Here is an 18,198-nt window from a genome sequence, read left to right on the forward strand (position 1 = left end):
CCCACACTGGTACACACCTCTAGGACCTGTGTCTCAAGTTTCAGCTTTCTAGGTCACTCGGAAAGTTCCGAACTAACTAACTTTACAACTTTTACGCACCATAGACTTAACATTGGTGAGTGTGTGCACTTTAAACACTTCACCCGAGTCCCGCGAGCCTTTCCCGACTTAGTCACTGCTAGTCCCGAACAGCTCCAGCGATTCCCAAGGCCCTAGGTCTGTTTCCTTTCCGATTGGTATCTCTTATACCACTTTCTTAGTATATGGTTTAGGTGGCCCCTAGGGCTCATCCATATTGTGCAACTTTTGTGTATTTTAAACTGTATTTTGTTTAACGCTTGTGCTTCTGTGCTCATAAAGAGTTCAGGGGATATTTGTAGTTAATAAATATATATATATATTTTCAATATATATCTGTGTGGTGTCCTTTCATTTGGTATTCAAGGGGGTTGTGTATGGTAATACAGCTGGCTTCACATGCCTTTCAGAGTTTAGCCTAAGATTGCTTTGTCCACCTTACCACTAGGATAACTGGTCTATAAGGTTGACTTACAACCGATCATCATAAGGGTTGCTTGGCATGATACAACGTGATCACTAGAACTAGTGAGCATCATATATCAGGCCAACTTCTCACAACAGGTGTTTCCAAAACATTTATTCCGACATTGCAGTGTTTCATCCGGATTTAAAGTCCTATGACCTTACGCGTTTTGAGGCAGTTGTTCCTCTCATCAGAGGTCGGTGCAGGTGAACCTTCTTTGCCGCCATTACAACCTTATTGCTTGCACTTCTCATGCTTTAAATAGCGTTCATTGGCCATGATGCATTTTGGATAATGTAGTTTTTAAGGCTCATTTTCTACCGTCCAGTGGGTTGTGGTTCCTGCACTAAATTTCAGGACACTTTGAAAACCTTGCATTAGGCTCCCGAGTGAAGTGCTGCAGTGTTATTTCATCGCCTGTTCATTCCACATCAAGGAGGCATACTTCCTCTCTGGCGGTCCCGTCGATTTTTCCAGGCAGTGCGATCCCTCCACGGCCGAAGCCGCCTTGATTTGTATTTCTACTTGGGTACTCGGATTTGAGGCCGCACACTACTCACAGGTGTTTCCAAAACATTTATTCCGACATTGCAGTGTTTCATCCGATTTTAAAGTCCTATGACCTTACGCGTTTCGAGGCAGTTGTTCCTCTCATCAGAGGTCGGTGCAGGTGAACCTTCTTTGCCGCCATTACAACCTTGTTGACATGAGAGTATCATATTTATATGTCTACATGCGGATACAATATAGAACCAATGTGTGATCAAATCAAGAATACTGATTTATAGCTCGATGTGAAATATCCACATGATGTGCAGTCTATATGTATGTGGTCATTTTACGTGTATTAGTCTGTGTCTTTTTCTTGTCTTGTAGTGACGATTATATCTTCTGCGAACAAAAGAATACACCTATAGAACCAGGTTATCTTTTTTCATGTTGCAGCAATGTTAATTTTCTGTCACTGTTTTAATCTATCACCTCACTTTTTGCAGTAGCATTTCGATATAATCCGGTCCTGATGAAAGCAATGGACTCTATAGTCCCTAGTATATTGCTGAAACATGTTGACCACTTCCACATCTGAGTAGATATTTGTTAAATCTACTTATGCTGCTCTTTTAATATTGGTGGAGCGAGCATAGAACCAAATAAAGTTGTCTTATTTCTGCTCCCTCACCCAATTTTATACATTTTTTCACTCACTGATCACACCCTTTTTCACAGCACTGCAAATCAGTCATCCACTAATTCAATTGATGGGTAGTTTGTGACACTCTACCACTATTGGCCATCACTTGGTTCTCAGGAGGTTATACCAACTGACCCCCCATCTGAACCAGTGGTGTACCAATTCTTGTGGCCAACAAGAATGCCAAATGATGAAGGGCGGTTCCGAGTGGTGACTGATGGATATCCTGTGAGTGATCACTGGTATCCACCAATGTTTTTCTATCACTGTTAGATGAGTTGACACTGTTCTGTTAGTTTAATTAACCACACATAGACTTTGTAGACCCTCTGACACTCTTGTTTTTTTGCATTCAGTTAGGGAATGTGTCTCTGCCTGGTCTTTAAAAATCCCTTAGGCCCTCCCCAACCTTTTTGTTTCTTTTTACAATCAGCAATGGACCTATGTCAGGGCATTCACTTGGCCACTTAGGGTGCTACATAAAACACACAAAAGGTGACAGGAGGATGCTTTCTATTAGCCAATGCACTAGCAATTGCTCATGGTACCATTCCAGCCCATCATTCTTTTGCACACCATGCCATCTCAGATTAGACTCAGCTAAATGTAAATCAGTCTTGACCAGCCCGTACTGCCAAGCCACGTCTTCTCTGAACTGAAATGCAAGCAACCCAAGACCTGTTCAGTGTGACTTCAGTGTGTTGCCCTACGTGGGACGGGTATGCCCAGACGTGGGTCCAATGCACTTTGTACTACTGGAACCAAGCTATAACTAGCTGATGAGCTCTAATTAGAGACAAACTAGCCATGGGTTGCTTGTTTTCTGGTTCAGGAGGACCTGGCTAGCCATTTTGGGCAGAACTGTTCCCATTGGAGAATGGTCAAGACTGACTTGCACATGGCTAGGGCCAAATGAAGGTGCAATGGGGTGCAAAATAACAATGGATTGAGATGCGGCCCGAGTAATTACCAGTCATTGAAATTTTTTCAAGCATTCCATCCATTACTTTTTGTATACTTTTGTGCCCATGTGCACATGCATGTTGTCTGAGGCTGGGCTACAGTGATGGCATGAGGTTTTAACAGACAGCTAATGCTATCTCAAGGCCTATAGAAAAGTGCTTTTGAACACTGCTATATCCAGAATTTGGTAAATTGTGAAAGGAAAAAACATATTCACATCTTAATAACTTATTAGGCACAACAACAAGCAAGAAGTTTTATTTGACAGCTAATCTAGATTTGGAGGCGCTCAGCAACTACTTTAACTTTAAGCCAGGTGATTTGCCAGTGAAAAATAATAAAGGTTCTAAGTGGGCAGAGAAGTGACACAAAGCATATATCCATTATGTGCAAATACAATATAAATTATACGTCTTATTTATCCATTTCCTCAAGTACTGAGAAGTAATTTGTTTAACCTAATATTTGCAAATGGATAAATTAGCATGGGTCAGGCTGCACGGTTATATTTACTTCCGTAAATATATGTTAGTGTCTTTTCTGTTTATTAAAAATGATTTTTAAACATTGTGATGTATTGAATTATATATAACATGCGTAGAGGTCCAGGGAGTTTTATTGTTGTTTATTTAATAAACAATTCGAACTATACAAAAATAAAATACAAATCATAGTTCGATGGCTAATGGGAGCTTATGAAATAACACTGGTCAAGAGGTTGCCTCCTAGGATATAATACGATTTATGGCTTCATGTTGCTCCCTATTCCAGGTGGGACTCCTAACAATACGATACAATATAACAAATGTGGCTGAACATCAAACTATATACAATTTAACACATAATTTAAAGATTCCGATACATAATCAGTAGTTTAATATTACTGTGTGCTCACCTTTGTGGGCTTCTCTTGAGAGGTAGTTTGATTTTTAACATCATGATGCGCTGCAAAAATGTAAAGGCAAAAATAAAATATTAAATATCAGCTAATAAATAACACATATTGCTTCACTTTTTCATTTACCACTTTCCTCTAAATAAAATTAAATCATAATTGTTTTTAATCATCAACATATACCGATATAAACATAATTAATAAATAGGAAAAATAATTATTACATACAAATTACAACTTATATTCATGAATTAATTTGAAATATTCAAGCAACAGTTATTTAAATATTTCTGTGTCTCCTGTGTATTGTGCTGAAAAACAGACAGTGCCTGTTGTGAACGATGTTAGTGAAAATCTGAACCAGACTTTATCCTTCAAAAATATGTTAAATAGACCAGCATTGGCAAGATGTGTTAGGTTGGACACACTAAGGGCCAGATGTAGGTAATCTCGATTTACCTACTCTTAAATACCGAATCATACTGATTTGGTATTTAAGAGTAGGTAAATGAGATGTAGGTAATTTCACTTTTGAAATTACCGAATCGGAATGATTCGGTAATTACTGAATCGGTATTTACTGATTAGGAATTGCCATTGATTTCCATGGGCCTTGAGGCCCATATGAATCAATGCCAATTACCGAATCGGTAAATAGCGATTCGGTAAAATTACCGAATTTGCAAGGGGGACAGGGTGTCACTTTGACACCCTGTTGCACCCCTCAATTGTGCATGGGTGCACATGTTGCTGACATACATGCCCTTAGTAATCGGTATTTTCGGCCATTTCCGACCGGTATTTGGATACCTACATCTGGCCCTTAGTACTAAAACCGCATTAACACACATGGTCGATGATGCCTTGAAATTACTTGACCAGAACGAACTTATACTTACTTATACTTCTTGATCTCTCCTCTGCATTCAACATTGTCAAACATGACAATTAAATGTATCTCCTTGAAAAAAGGATGGGGTTATCCGACCCAGTATTAACTTGATTTGCCTCATTCCTACATAACAGAACACAAAGAATCAAATCACCCATGCCCTGTCTAATAATACGCCGGTTTCAATTGGAGTGCCTCAAGGATCTGCACTCTCTCCCACGCTTTTCAACTTATTCATGGAACCCCTCACCGAAATTCTGAACTGCTACAATATCACATGTACGCCGATGATACTCAACTATACTTAAAAACTTCTTCACCGGATAATATCAAAACACAACTCTGCTCTTTTGAAAACTCAACTTTGGCTAACTCACAATCACCTGATGCTAAATACGCTCAAGAGAAAATTCTTCATGAATGCTCCCCAAAATCCCTCTGCCCTCATTGAAGACTGGCCTAAGCAACTAGACAACCAAACATGGGTCTGATGCTCACTGTGCCATTGGCTTCAAGCTAGCCTGGCTGATGATGGGTAATACCCAGATAACGGGTCCAGGATGCTTGTTTCCGGTCCAGGGAGGACCTGGCTTGGCAGTTCGTCTGGATTGTTCCCATGAGGCATAGGATCAAGACTGATTTGCATAAGGCTGGGTCTAAACTGGGGTGGCATGGTGAGCAAAAGAATGATGGATTTAACCAAGATCTCTTGAATGGGGGAGAATGTATGATTTATTCAGCATTCCGTCCTTCATTTGTTTGCATAGCACTTTTCACCCTAAGTGGGATGGGTATGCCCAGACATGGGTCCCTTGCTCACTGTGCCACTGGATACTATGGCAGGACCGGAAGCTTCTGGTTATGCTTTCTCATTTCTTTACTGCAACATCAGCAGCCACCACGCCTCTCTTACAACAACCAATCACAAAGGTATCATGTCTATAAATCCTGGAGACACTACTCCGGCCTCCTCTTTCTTTGCTGCTCCGCAGCCCAGATAAGTGCTCTTTCCTTTCATGTTTGCTCTATTGCTTGTGCTTTATGCCTTTTATATTGGTTGATGCCATTGACTATTATTTCTTATTATTCATGTATATTGCATGGCTTGATTGATCGCTTCACGCTCTCTTGGCACTGTTTATTCATACATTGTCCGCTTTACTCTTAGATTGGGGCCGGAGCTTCGCTCTGTTCCCCGCTTCCCCGTGGTGGCGCGTGTTGCGCACCTAGGCCCGTCCTATCCTTCCCCGACTTCCTGTTGTCGCTGCCCGTGGCACACGCTTCGGCTAGCCGCACTAGTGAGGGGTTAGCCCCCCCTCGGGGACGAGCGTACGTAGGAGCCGTTGAGGCCTTACGCACGTCTCGGAGAGCCCGCGCACTCCGTGTTGGCACGCGCAGTTCTCGAAGGTGCCAGATCGACGCTCTGCCCCCGGCTGAAGTGGGGATCGACGCAGCTTGGGCCAGGATCCGTGGGCGCTTTCCGTGCTTTTGGGCAGCTTATATTGGTCCAGGCGACATACCCTTTTCCTCCGTTAGTCCTAGAGTGGGACTAGACCTTGCTCTTGTCTTTTCTTGGTATTTCCGGCTCCTGCGCCTGGCACCCCCCACCCTCGACGCCCTTGCTTGGGCTGGTCTTTGCTTCCCGCTGGGGATTAGAGTTGGAATTTTAGATTCCTGTTTGCGATGGCAGACGCTGAGTACTGCGAAGAGGAGGATGCTGTGTATGGTTATCAGGGAGAGCAAGAATTCTATGAAGGGGACTCCATGGAGGAGATCATAGACAAAAAACTCGATGCCAAATAGGATAAAGCCCTCTCCTCGGCCCTCTCGCCTTTGGCCAAGAAGTTGGACCTGCTGGTCCCGGGTAAGCCGATACCCGCTCTGGGAAAAGATCCCCTTCACCCCCCTCCCCCGAAGAAGGCGGCTCTTGACCTTTCCTGGCCGCATGCCCAGTCTTACGACAAACCTTATAAGTCCCAGGAGTCTCGATCCCAAGACAAGCCTGTTACCCCTCCCCCCAATTCCCCCCTGGTTATCACCACGACGGATACTGGCACTGATACAGATTCTTCGGATGCCGCCCCGCGCAAACGCACTAAAAAGCGTAAGCACACTTCACCGGTCATTCCCACTCCCTTTTTATTTGATCAGACGGACATTGTCCACCCCAGATCATCCGACTGGGTTCCCCCTCCTGCGGTGGCGACCTATCTGGAGACTCATCTCCGCAAGGAGGTTCGTGCCCGCCTGAAATCTGAATGCCCGCGCCCTGATTTGCCCCACAAAGTGGCTCTCACACCGGACATAGATCCTTCCATGACCACTTTTCTTAAAAAGTATAAAAAGGATCCGAAGAAAGGGATTGATCGCGCACACAGAGCGTGCCAAGATAAGGCCTCGACCTTTCGGGCCCGTTGGCCAAGATCCTGGAATTGGCCCTGCAGGCGCAAGAGACTGGTGCCGCCATACACCCCGACGTTCTGGCGGGTTGGGCTCAGAGGGCCATTTGTATGCTGGGCAACGCGAATTGTGCCCTTGCCTCGGAACGGCGGAAGTCCGTCCTTCTCCGGATCGACCCCCAACTGGTGGAATTGGCTTCCTCGGAGCCGGGTCCTTTGGCGGAAGGACAGTTTGGGGACAATTTCGTTAAAGATATTGCAAAATTTGTGAACACTTTTGCTTCTTTGGACAAGTCTCAGGCATCACTGAAACATGTTCTGCAGGTCTCTGGTAGGGCCGGACGTGGCAGAGGACGCTCGACCGGCCGCTACTCAAATCCCAGTCCTCAAAGAGGCTACGCCCCTAGACGGGGAAGAGGGTACACGCAAGAACCGGATCAAGCCGGATTTTACCCGTCCCGTTCACAACGGCTTCAGGGGCCGCTATAACAAAGGAATCAATCAAGGCTACAAGAACTTCGATAACCAATCTTCCGGTAAGTCTCTCTCTTCCTTTACTTCCGTTAGGGGGAAGATTACGCCATTTTGTCAAGAATTGGGCAGCTCTTACTTCAGATGTGTGGGTACTTTGGACCGTCCAGGGTTACGAGATAGAGATGATGTCTTGCCCCATTCAACCCTTCCCCCCCGTCCTCTTCTTTTTTCCCATCTCGAACAGAGTTTTATAGACTCAGAACTAGACGAGCTTTTGACAAAACAGGCCATTGCTGCAGGACCCTTCCTTCCGGGAGGCTTCTGCAGCAACGTCTTTCTTGTTCAAAAGAAAGGAGGCGGTCAGCGCCTCGTGTTAAATTTGAGGGATTTCAACCCCTTTGTCACATATCGACATTTCAAGATGGAGGGCATCCATCTTTTGCGAGACCTTCTCTTGGAGAACGACTGGATGGTCAGACTGGACCTGAAAGATGCCTACTTGACGGTCCCAGTCTGCCCATCAAATCAAAAGTTTTTGCAGTTCCCCTGGAAAGGGCGTTGGTTTCGTTACGAGGTGCTTCCTTTCGGACTGTCCTCGGTCCCTTGGGTGTTCACCAAACTACTCAAGCCGGTGGTCTCCCGCCTCCGGGAGATGGTAGTTCGGTTGATTGTCTATCTAGACAATATGCTGATCCTAGCACAGGACCGGTACCTCCTTCTCACGCATTTGGAGTGGACGACGTCCTTATTGCAGAATCTGGGGTTCGTGATCAACACCAAGAAATCGGTGCTGATACCGGATAGGCAGATGGAATTCCTAGGCTTCCTGATAAACTCAGTCTCGGCCCAGCTTCTCCTTCCTCTGCCGAAGATCAGGTCGATCAAGAGAGAGATCACAGCTACCCTGGCCAAAGAAAAGATTTCTTTGAGGGTTTTGGCACGGATTGTGGGCCTTCTGGCCTCGTCGATTCAGGCCATTTTTCCCGGACCTTTGCATTACAGAGCCCTGCAGAGGCTCAAGATCTTCTACCTACAGAGAAACTTTCACTACGATCATTTGATCCCTCTCTCCTCCGAGTCCAGGGAGGAGCTTCAGTGGTGGTTGGACCACATGTCGGCTTGGAACGGCCGAGCTATTTTCGGCACAGCCCCGGATGTGGTGGTGGAATCCGATGCCAGCCAGTGGGGCTGGAGCGCTCGCTGCGGCGAGTTTGCCACAGGAGGACGTTGGTCTGCAGACGAACTATCACTTCACATCAATTGTCTAGAGCTTCTGGCACGGTCCTTTGTCATCAGATCTATCTCGCCAGTGAAGAGCAATTGTTGTATCCTCCTTCGGATGGACAATGTCTCCGCGGTGCAATACATCAATCGATTGGGCGGGACGAAGTCCCGGATGCTGGTGCACATTGCGAAGGAATTCTGGCACTTCTGCCTGGATCGCAAGATCTCCGTGGTGGCAGAATACCTTCCCGGGAAACTCAATCAAGTAGCGGATTGGCATTCCCGATTTCTCCGGGACTCCAGCGATTGGAGGCTCCATCCATCGCTGTTTTCCCGGATCATGTCAGTACGAGGTCCATGTCGGATAGACCTGTGTGCCTCGCGCCTCAATGCCCACCTTCCTCTGTTTTACAGTTGGAGACCGGACCCGATGGCACTGGGGACGGATGCGTTCCTTCATCATTGGGGACATCAGAGGAATTATGCGTTTCCACCGTTTGCACTGATCCCGAGAGTAGCGGCATTGCTGCGCCGACAGGAGGCGACGGTGGTGCTAGTAACGCCTTATTGGTCGACTCAGTCGTGGTTTCCCACACTGTTGGAATTGTCAATAGACCTCCCCTTCCGGCTCCCAGCCTTCCCAACGCTTCTGCAGGACCCAGTGGGGACGTGCCACCCCCTGGTCCTGCAGAACCAGCTGTCATTAATGGTATGGACGCTCTCCGGAGACATGAACGCCTTGCAGGCCTTTCACGAGAGGCTTCCAGCTTTATGCAGCAAGCGTGGGCTCCTTCCACCCGAAAACGATACTCTGCTTCGTGGAAGAAGTGGGTGGGTTGGTGCCTTTCAAAACAGGTGGATCCCGTGGGATCAAATATAACAGAGGTACTGAACTTTTTGTCAGAGTGTGCGACTTCTGGCCTGGCCTACAGGTCGGTTAACAACTTCAGGTCTGCTATTTCTGCTGGTCACGACCACATAGATGGTAAACCTGTGGGGATGCATCCCTTGGTATGTAAGTTACTTAAAGGCGTGAGTGTGGCCAACCCTCCTCGGCCCAGGTATTCCACCATGTGGGATGTTAATAAGGTTCTGAATTTGTTGGAATCCTGGCCCGATAATGGTGATTTGTCTCTGAAACAGCTTTCTGTCAAGCTTACTATGCTATTGTGCCTTATTTCGTGTCGGAGGGTTTCAGATGTCAGAGCTTTGGATTTGGCTGGGAGGATGTTTTCACCCCAAGGTGTATCCTTTGTCATTACTAGACGTACTAAGACCATGTCCCGTTCAGTTGATTATCCTGCCTTTCCTCATAACGGCAGGCTGTGTGTTCTTCAATGTCTTAAATGTTATGAGGAGCGTACTAGTGTACACAGGGCGGATCCTCTGGGGCAGTTATTGATATCTATTCAAAAACCGTTCAAGCCAGTCGCTGCTGCTACTTTAGCCAGATGGGTCAGGTGGATCATGTCGGAAGCCGGCATTGATATTTCTGCTTATGGGGCACACTCTGCGAGGGGTGCGATGGCTTCTAAAGCTTACTTATTGGGTTCCCGCTTGGAGGACATTCTGAAGGCAGCTGACTGGTCCTCAGATTCAATGTTTAAGGTGTTTTATTACAAACCGATTCCTCATGTTTCTGATGCTGTGATTGACGAGCTTTAATGTGAGCTTTGAACCAGCATAATCAGAAGCCTCCGGTCCTGCCATAGAATACAAAATTTTCTAGCTATTGCGACAAGAATTTTAGATTCTATTAAGGACACGGAGGCAAGGATTATCCCACCCATTGGGACTGTTATACAACTGTTGTTGTTTATGTGGTTTTACCTAACTGTTTTGCCCACCCTTACAACGATCTAGGTTGTGGTGGAAACTTTTCTCAAACTTCCTTTTTATGTTCTAGGAAACGACTCCAACAAGAGTTGAAGACCGCCTGTGCTTTTGGCTGCCGCTCCTTCCGGATGGAGGTTTTCCTTTTCTGTTCAAGATTTCTCCGTTGGGACTTCTGCTGGATCTGTTTTCCGTTGCAGTATTAAACTTTTCAGTGTGATGAGACTGTTACTGACTTTTGCGCAAAGGAAGAGGAGGCCGGAGTAGTGTCTCCAGGATTTATAGACATGATACCTTTGTGATTGGTTGTTGTAAGAGAGGCGTGGTTCAAAGCCTCATGAGAAATGTTATTTTTTACATGTGTACTTTCATTTTCATTGGCTGCTGTTGTTGCAGTAAAGAAATGAGAAAGCATAATCCTCGCCTCCGTGTCCTTAATAGAATCTAAAATTCTTGTCGCGATAGCTAGAAAATGTTGTATTCAAGCAAGCCTGGCTGATGAAGGGTAACACCCAGAAACCGGTCCCAGGATGCTTGTTTCCGGTCCAGGGAGGACCTGGCTTGGGAGTTCGGTCTGGACTGTTCCCATGAGGCACAGGTTCAAGACTGATTTGCATATGGCTGGGTCTAAACTGGGGTGGCATGGTGAGCAAATGAATGATGGGTTTAACCCAGATCTCTTGACTGGGGTGAATGTACGATTTATTCAGCATTCCCTCCATCATTTGTTTGCGTAGCACTTTTCACCCTAAGTGGAATGGGTATACCGAGACGTGGGACCCTTGCTCACTGCGCCACTGGATTCAAGCTAGCGTGGCTGATGAAGGGTAACACCCAAAAACTGAAACTCGTAATACTCATATTGAAATGTAAATAAGTGTTTTAATTGTCACTTGGGTTTACACAATTCGCAGACTGCACTGCGCAAAATATGCACTGTAAATAATTCACATCACCTTAAGTTGCACCAACACAGCCGCTCGGTGGTCTCCCAGGCATGTCTGACAAACAATCAGACTTAAAGCAACCACTATATGCCATGGATCGCCCCTGGGAAGCAAATTAACTCTGAATCTTACCACTAGTATCCCACTGTAAAATGGCACCCATTGGGAGAATTAACTTAACAGCACACCACTCCAAGATGGCTGCTAACACCAGCCAGGGAGTGCACCCCTTGTCTATATCCAATCATCACGTGAGTCGTCCCGCCCGGCCCGGGAGCTTTAAGCGGTTCCCGAGCGGTTTAGCTCTTGCTTGCGATCCGGTATACCAGACGCGGAATTTACTGCTCCACAGAGACGTAAGCAGATTCTTGCAGTCTCCAACCTTTGATGCCAGGTAAGACACTTAGACGCTTTCAGCCAATCATAAGCGCATTGTCATTACCAGCACCTTTTCTCATCTCCAACTCCCCTTCTCTCTCGGCAGCGGCTCTCAACGCAGACCGCCCTCCATTACCTTCGGAAACTCTCCGGCAGGTCCAGAATGCCCAGCACGCCACAGAAGGGCTTGGGCTTGAATTCAACAGAGACCACTACGGTCCTTCCAAAGGTATACCCGGCACTGCTCACCACAGCACTTTACGCACGGTTACTCACACAATACTTACAGTGTCCTTCTGTTTGCCCATAGCGGACACCCAGCACCTTGCACCACTTTAACCACATGGAACGTACTCCCTTATCACTGGTAAGCCTTCACTTCATTGTCACAAGCCAACCCAACTGTGCCATCACCATATCTCAATGTGCGGTTATTCCGATCAACACCCTGTCACACCGCTCGTTAAAACACCCGATAGGCACACTCACTCCCGAAACGAACACAATATACTGCTCCTCAAATCCTTAACCTAATTCAGGATGGGTTACATAGTCACAACGGATGGTTCTCTCACAAATTGTCAGACTTTGAACACTAAATGTCCATTAGAGTCTGCTCGATTCCGAATACCAATGTTGCCAAATTGTATTCTGCGCCTGAAAACAATATCGTAGTGAGTTAGTCACATAGCTATCACGGACAGGACTTTCACGAATGGCTTGTTTCCAATCACTAAGTGCACAACAATTTTTGCTTGATTACGAATACTCAGGTTGCCAATGCTTATACTTGCATGCCTTCATGTCAGTTTCTAATACTGTTTCTTAATACAGCCATTGGTAGTTTGTTTTTTCTTTTCCTGTTCCTTACTAACAGGCGGTTTTAAATGATAATTACCAGGCAAATGTAAACATTTCAGTCCTGATGATGATCCCAAGTTATTTAGAGCAAGGGATCGAAACGTCGACTTCTTCTAGTGTTTTCATAACTTACCAATGTGTATAATGTTATTGTGTTTCACACTTTGGCAATACTTATAATTGACACACTGATTTAAAAGTGGCCAACTTTGCTCAGTCTTTGCCTGTAAGCTTTTGCATGTTGTATGTGTCCCTTACCTATTACTTTCTTCCCAAGTACGGTACAGGATTGTGCCCTACTACATTCTTTGTTCCGCTATTCCTGTTCCCATTTTTCTGAATTACTACAAAATAAAATCCTTGTCCGGCTGGACATAGGAGTAATTTAGTTTCCTATTATGGTCTATATGTTATTTCCTCTTGATCTTTTAAAAATGCTAAGGACCCTTGTTCTTTGTAATATATGATTGACACCCATGGTCCTCAGCCAATTGTTCAGGTTCCCTTGTTTTACTAAAAAGTACTTTAGCGCAATCGCTGGATTGCAAGGGTTTTCGCAAACCTACACAACCCTCTCTTGAGGGTGGGCTTTACTAGTACCTCTCTAATTCCTTCTATAACCTTTTTCACCTCCTGACATGTCAGCACACGCACCTCTGTACACAGATGAATATATCAAACAAATTTGTTTAGGACCCTCTCTCCTTTCTTACACCCCAGATGCACCCACCTTAGCTAACACTTCCTTGCCTGATCAACTTGAGAAACTCAGAAAAAAGCAAGTCCGTCTCCAACTAATGATCTTGATGCTAACAGATTACCTAAAAGCTGAAGTCATACAGGTGGGCCTCCAAGTAAGAAACATTCCTGGCATTTTCACGGACAACCCAAAATATATTGCTAACTTTAGCTATATAGGAACAACCTGCTCTAGACATTGGCTAGTTCTAGGAATTGATATCGCCACAGAAACACTCAAATCATTAGAGGTAGAAATTGCAGACATAGCAAAACAGCTGCAGGATTCAAATCCCACCATTGAAATCAAAAAACTACTTGAACAAATAGAAAAAACAGTAGCAGACTTCTATATAATAGAACAAAACAAGAAAGCTAATAAAATAAAGAAAGATATCAAGACCTACAACATTGAGAATACTTATCCCTATCTTCAAAAAGACTTTTACAATAATAGAGCCTACACTAACCCACAAACCAATAGAACTTGGGGGCGTTACAATGAACGTCAGAATCTAGTGGGGTTCTCTGACACTTCTGCCGACTCCTCAGACAGCTCAGATCCAGGTGAAGGGGCAAGCACAACCAATCGGCGGGGCGGTAGCCATCCCACTAATTTTTTAGCCAGAGGCCAGCCCAACACCCCACAACGGGGCCGTGTAAAGAAACCACAAAGATGGTACAACCCTCCAGTGGAACAAAAGACAAGGAACAATTTCTACCAGTGGTAGTCAACACCACAACATGTACTGAGGTTATCCCTATTTTTAACTTAACAAAGCACATTTTGCTTGACCAAGAACTAGAACTTCTCAAGAAAGGCTTGTCCTTCGTGCCCACTGTCCGTCCTAACTATATAGAACGCCAGACAGAACTCCTAAGAATTTTTAGGACTATTCCTCTCAAAGCTTTTTTCCAACTACACCCATCCCCCATGACCAACTCCAACACCCCGTTTCGGCCCCCCTCGACATTCTCACCCTGGGCCGGTATGATACCCTCTGAGATCCTAACTTTTGAGAAACTGGTCTTCAAGGATCTTTCCAACTTAGAGCGCACTAAGATGTTCATTCCCTTTAATATTTCGCGCAAGGAAAAATATGCGATTGACACAGTTAAATCCAATACCTCCTTAGTAATAAAAAGCGCAGACAAAAGGGGGAGGCATTGAGATCCAGGAAATGGAAGCATACAAAACCGAGGTTCTACGCCAACTGAGCAATACTGATCACTACCCAAGACTACCTGGCAACCCAACCAAACAAGTTCAAGAAACCATCACCAAGCTGACATCCCAAGCATGTGCAGATGGTTATCTTAGTAAAAAGGAATACAATTTTCTCAATGTCAAAACCCCCCGCCTGCCAGTAATATATACTCTTCCAAAAACTCAACCAACCCCTCTGGACGCCCAATTGTCCCTGCAAGCGGCTCAATTTTGGAGCCATTAGGGGCGTATGTTGACTTTTTCATTAAAGAGTTTATCCCTGAAACAGCCTGCTATGTGAGAGATAGCATGGCTATGATTAACCTGGTCGAATATTTTCCTTATGATCCCACACATGACACCCTCTGTACTATGGATGTGGAATCGTTATATAAGACATCCCACAGACAGCAGCCTTACTTGTTATTCAAAAAACCCTGGACTCACGACCGCATCCACATAGGGTTCCCACCCTATTCATACTTCAGCTATTAGAATTATGTCTGACAAGAAATTTCGTCGTCTTTGAAAACATATACTATCAACAAATCAAGGGGACTTCCATGGGGGCTATTTTTGGCCCCAACCTAGCAATCCTCTTTATGGACCAACTGGAAACTGGTTCCATTCTCACGCCTTTCAATCCTTCCTTCGCCGGCATCACACTAAGGCGAAGATATATTGACAACATCTTCCTTATTTGGAACCAAGAGAGCGAGACATTAGACCAACTATTGCATTGGCTAAACAACAATTGTTCTGGCCTATCATTCACAATATCCCATGACAAATCCTCAATTCCTTTCCTTGATCTAACAATCTATCACTCAGAGGGAGAGCTACTAACACAACTCTATAGGAAGCCTACTGAGCGCAACATGCTCCTAAGCTATACCAGCAATCACCCCAGAGCCCTTAGGGATTCACTCCCCTATTCCCAATTTCTCAGAATTAGACGCAATTGTTCCTCTAAAGAGGACTATTTCAAAGAGGCACTAACCCTCTCAAGTAAACTAAAGGATCGTGCTATCCAAGAAGAATAGTCAAAATGGCTTCCAAACGAGCCTGGTATTGCCCCCGCGACATCCTGCTATCTCCCAAAACAAAAAACAAAATGAGAGAATAGCCTGTGTGACAACCTTCTCCCCGTCATCAAACACTGGCCCACACTAAATGCAGGTAACCTAAACATCGACAGACCCCTATTTGCCTTTCGCAAAAGTAAAAACCTGAAGGACCACTTGGTCCGAGCTGCTCACCCCTCACCAACACCACCCTCAACCATTGATTCTGTATGGGGCCTACCGCCCATTGTAGGTCATGCCAAATGCGGTGGTTGTAATGTATGGGTATGTACACGGTTGAAGGAAAGAATTTCACTCACAATAACATCACAGTTGAAAGGCGATCGTTTTCTAATTGCAATACCAGTAATGTAATTTATACCATACAATGTCCATGTTCAAAATTATATGTGGGCCAGACAACTCAGAAAGCCAAGACAAGAATTTGCCAGCACAGGAGCCGCATCAGATGTAAAACACCTAACGCTTCATTGGTGGACCACTTCTCAGAGGCTGGACATAATGAGAACGACATCCAATGGACTATTCTGAAAGTACTCAAGTTACCACAGGGAGGTGGAAACATGGCTCAGCTGCTCAACCGCGAGGAATTAAAGACAATAATTCAATTAGACACTATTAGAAATGGCCTCAACAGATCGGAGGACTGGACTACATTAGTATAAGAACAATACATGAGTGTTGGGCTCAACACGCTAGAGACAATTCCTGACTGTAAAGGATCATGTGATAATTTTCCTTCTTGTCAAAAACTGGAACTCGTAATACTCATATTGAAATGTAAATAATTGTTTTAATTGTCACTTGGGTTTACACAATTTGCCGACTGCACTGCGCGACATATGCACTGTAAATAATTCACATCACCTTAAGTTGCACCAACACAGCCGCTCGGTGGTCTCCCAGGCATGTCTGACAAACAATCAGACTTAAAGCAACCACTATATGCCATGGATCGCCCCTGGGAAGCAAATTAACTCCGAATCTTACCACTAGTACCCCACTGTAAAATGGCACCCATTGGGAGAATTAACTTAACAGCACACCACTCCAAGATGGCTGCTAACACCAGCCAGGGAGTGCACCCCATGTCTATCTCCAATCATCACGTGAGTCATCCCGCCGGCCCGGGAGCTTTAAGCGGTTCCCGAGAGGTTCAGCTCTTGCTTGCGATCCAGTATAGCAGACGAGAAGTTTACTGCTCCAAAGAGACGTAAGCAGATTCTTGCAGTCTCCAACCATTGATGCCAGGTAAGACACTTCGACGCTTTCACCCAATCATAAGCGCATTGTCATTACCAGCACCTTTTTTCATCTCCAACTCCCCTTCTCTCCCGGCAGCGGTTCTCAACGCAGACCGCCCTCCATTACCGTCGGAAACTCTCCGGCAGGTCCGGAACGCCCAGCACGCGACAGAAGGGCTTGGGCTTGAATTCAACAGAGACCACTACGGTCCTTCCAAAGGTATACCCGGCACTGCTCACCACAGCACTTTACGCACGGTTACTCACACAATACTTACAGTGTCCTTCTGTTTGCCCTTAGCGGACGCCCAGCGCCTGGCACCACTTTAACCACACGGAACGTACTGCCTTATCACTGGTAAGCCTTCACTTCATTGTCACAAGCCAACCCGACTGTGCCATCACCATATCTCAATGAGCGGTTATTCCGATCAACACCCTGTCACACCGCTCGTTAAAACACCCGATAGGCACGCTCACTCCCGAAACGAACACAATATACTGCTCCTGTAATCCTTAACCTAATTCAGGATGGGTTACATAGTCACAACGGATGGTTCTCTCACAAATTGTCAGACTTTGAACACTAAATGTCCATTAGTGTCTGCTCGATTCCGAATACCAATGTTGGCAAATTGTATTCTGCGCCTGAAAACAATATCGTAGTGAGTTAGTCACATAGCTATCACGGACAGGACTTTCACGAATGGCTTGTTTCCAATCACTAAGTGCACAACAATTTTTGCTCGATTCCGAATACTCAGGTTGCCAATGCTTATACTTGCACTCCTTCATGTCAGTTTCTAATACTGTTTGGTAATATAGCCATTGGTTGTTTGTTTTTTCTTTCCCTGTTACTTACTAACAGGCGGTTTTAAATGACAATTACCAGGCAAATGTAAAAATTTCAGTCCTGATGATGATCCCAAGTTATCTAGAGCAAGGGATCGAAATGTCGACTTCTAGTGTTTTCACAACTTACCAAGGTGTATAATGTTTTTGTGTTTCACATTTTGGCAATACTTATAATTGACACACTGATTTAAAAGTGGCCAACTTTGCTCAGTCTTTGCCTGTAAACTTTTGCATGTTGTATGTGTCCCTTACCTATTACTTTCTTCCCAAGTACGATACAGGATTGTGCCCTACTACTTTCTTTGTTCCGCTATTCCTGTTCCCATTTCTCTGAATTACTACAAAATAAAATCCTTGTCCGGCTGGACATAGGAGTAATATAGTTTCCTATTATGGTCTATATGTTGTTTCGTTAAACAAAATAGAATCCACTCAGAGAAGTGGTCGTGGTCCCTAAAGTGATGGGG

At 45.1% G+C, this 18,198-nt stretch overlaps 1 protein-coding gene across 2 annotated transcripts in view; it reads right to left on the bottom strand.

Annotated features, from left to right (window-relative positions):
- The window catches only part of MAPT (microtubule associated protein tau), a 1,161,691-nt gene that overhangs the window by 601,953 nt on the left and 541,540 nt on the right, over nt 1-18,198 (bottom strand). For both annotated transcript variants that reach the window (XM_086923799.1, XM_086923798.1), the window contains one exon: nt 3,595-3,644. In XM_086923799.1, coding sequence (XP_086779925.1) covers nt 3,595-3,644 — 50 coding nt within the window. The remainder of the gene's footprint in view (nt 1-3,594; nt 3,645-18,198) is intronic.

Source organism: Lissotriton vulgaris, chromosome 5, assembly GCF_964263255.1.
Source record: "Lissotriton vulgaris chromosome 5, aLisVul1.2, whole genome shotgun sequence".
Taxonomy (NCBI): domain Eukaryota; kingdom Metazoa; phylum Chordata; class Amphibia; order Caudata; family Salamandridae; genus Lissotriton; species Lissotriton vulgaris.